This window comes from Colobus angolensis, unplaced genomic scaffold, assembly GCF_000951035.1.
Source record: "Colobus angolensis palliatus isolate OR3802 unplaced genomic scaffold, Cang.pa_1.0 Scaffold70, whole genome shotgun sequence".
In the NCBI taxonomy this organism is placed as follows: Eukaryota; Metazoa; Chordata; class Mammalia; order Primates; family Cercopithecidae; genus Colobus; species Colobus angolensis.
Genome location: NW_012120710.1, coordinates 931,935 through 934,030, shown reverse-complemented (window position 1 = coordinate 934,030; position 2,096 = coordinate 931,935). Strand labels below are relative to the sequence as shown.

At 30.5% G+C, this 2,096-nt stretch overlaps 1 protein-coding gene across 2 annotated transcripts in view; it reads left to right on the top strand.

Moving 5' to 3' along the window:
* The first annotated feature begins 789 nt into the window (after positions 1–789).
* The window catches only part of CSN2 (casein beta), a 6,634-nt gene continuing 5,327 nt past the window's right edge, over positions 790–2,096 (top strand). For both annotated transcript variants that reach the window (XM_011927090.1, XM_011927089.1), the window contains exons 1-2: positions 790–850; positions 1,700–1,726. In XM_011927090.1, the coding sequence (XP_011782480.1) occupies positions 800–850; positions 1,700–1,726 (78 nt within the window). In that variant the 5' untranslated portion in view covers positions 790–799. The remainder of the gene's footprint in view (positions 851–1,699; positions 1,727–2,096) is intronic.

Below are 2,096 nucleotides of genomic sequence, written 5' to 3'. Positions count from 1 at the left end.
TGTGTACATTTTAATACAGAGAAGAGAAGAAGCCTAGTGTATAATCTCTAAAGTCATGGGGCATAAAGGAGAACAAACATTATTAGCTATGTGGGGAAGATGGATATAAACAGAGAAGAAACAAACTTTATAGTCCAACAATTCTCTGGATAGTGATGCAAATAAGGAAAATGTTAAAATGAAAATCTCAGTCTTATTGGAAATGAGGAGAAATCATTAAACTAAAATATTCATGGTAACCGTTTAGTGAAAAATAAAAAAAAGATAAAAATAAAATGTGACTTTTTTGTACACATTTTCTTGATTAGTCTCTTCCAGTAGAACTGAGGCTTCATCAGGGAGTAATATCAGGACTGTAATATTTTGCTCATTGCTGCAGTCCCGGTCCCTAGACGGTGTATGGCAAGAACAGATTCTAAGGAAATATTTTTAAATTAATCAATAAATCTTTCCATATATATTTATAACTTCTTTATGCCTTTTGAAAAATGCAATGCTGTAAATCAGATTTTTTTAAAAGTGGGGATGAGTTGTTAGCTGAAAAATCTGAATAGTTGGCAATGAAGTTTGGAATTTGATAAATGAGAATAGCAAGCCAGAATAGATTTTGACCTCAGTCATATGATATAACTTCTATTTAGTATTTATTCTATTTATTTTCTAAAATGCAGGCATTTTTGTTATACATTATCTCTCTTTTTTATAAAAAGTGACCTTACCTAACTAAATAAGAAAATATATCCAATTGACCAATCTGTCACCATTCCATTTTTTTCTCCGTTCACAGGACTTAGTAGCCATGAAGGTCATCATTCTCGCCTGCCTGGTGGCTCTTGCTCTTGCAAGGGAGGTATGTGCACAAGAAAAAATTCCTAAAAATCAAGAAATAGTAGACTACATGCCTATTTGTAGAGAATAACATCACCAACATTTTTTACTGTATAATAAAGAAGAATTTCATGAAAATTATCTTGACTTCTATCAAGATCATTTATATTTACCCACTGTCTCAACAGTTTCCTATAGTGCTCCAAATGCTTCCTACACCAATGTGCTGCTAGTCCCTAAAGAAAAAGCAAACAAATCAATAAGTAATAAAAAATCATAAAAATGGCAACAAATATATGCATAAATAACAATTCCACAGATGCTCTACCTAGATAAACATATCTTATTCCAGTCATAAAATGTATATATATCTTATAGCCTAGGGCACTGGGTCCAAGTCTGTCTATACAAAGACATCCATAGGATGAAGTACAGACACAATCATAATCCTAATCATACATTCATAATAATATAATAAAAATATTTAATACAAATTAAAGTGACTCTTAACCATCAAAAACTGTCTTTAGTAAATGTAAGATAAAAGTATATTAATAAAAATTACTAAATATAAAAGACATTAAAGCAATTACCTTTCAAGCCTCAAAAGTCATATAACATTTTTAATTTGTCAAATTTGTGAAAGAGATAGATCTGCATAAATGATGTAAAAATTAAGTAGGATACATGTTTAACAATGAGTTAGCTATAGAAACTGAAATTTTAAACATCTTTTCAGAAGGAACAATCCAGTGCATCCTCTGAGGTAAGATATTTTTGTTTTAGAGAAAATTTATAAACCATAAAATAGTAAAATTCTCTAATGATCTAGAAGATGTAGCTGGTTATCATTTTTTTTTTTTTCCCACAGACTGTAGGAAGTCTTTCAAGCAGTGAGGTAAGTTAACATTCTACCCAATTTTAGAACAGTAAAATCCTGTGCTATTTTTCTATGGTGTTACATCATGGCAGTTAAGCTAATGCTGCTATGTCAATGACATATAAGTTCTAGTATATATTTCCTTTATACATGTTTAAGGACAATAAGTATGTGGACATTCTAGAATAACATTCTAGAACTTTCTAAATTGGCTTGCTACTTGAAATTGTGTTATTTTGCTTTCTCTTTTTTTTTTCTTTTTAAATGAACCATACAGTCCTGTTTTCTGTCTTTAACTCTCTTTACTCTGAACTCATTCACTTTGAGCATATATTGAGGGTCTTCTATGGGTCAGACATTGACTAGGAGCTGTGGTACAAACTGAAAA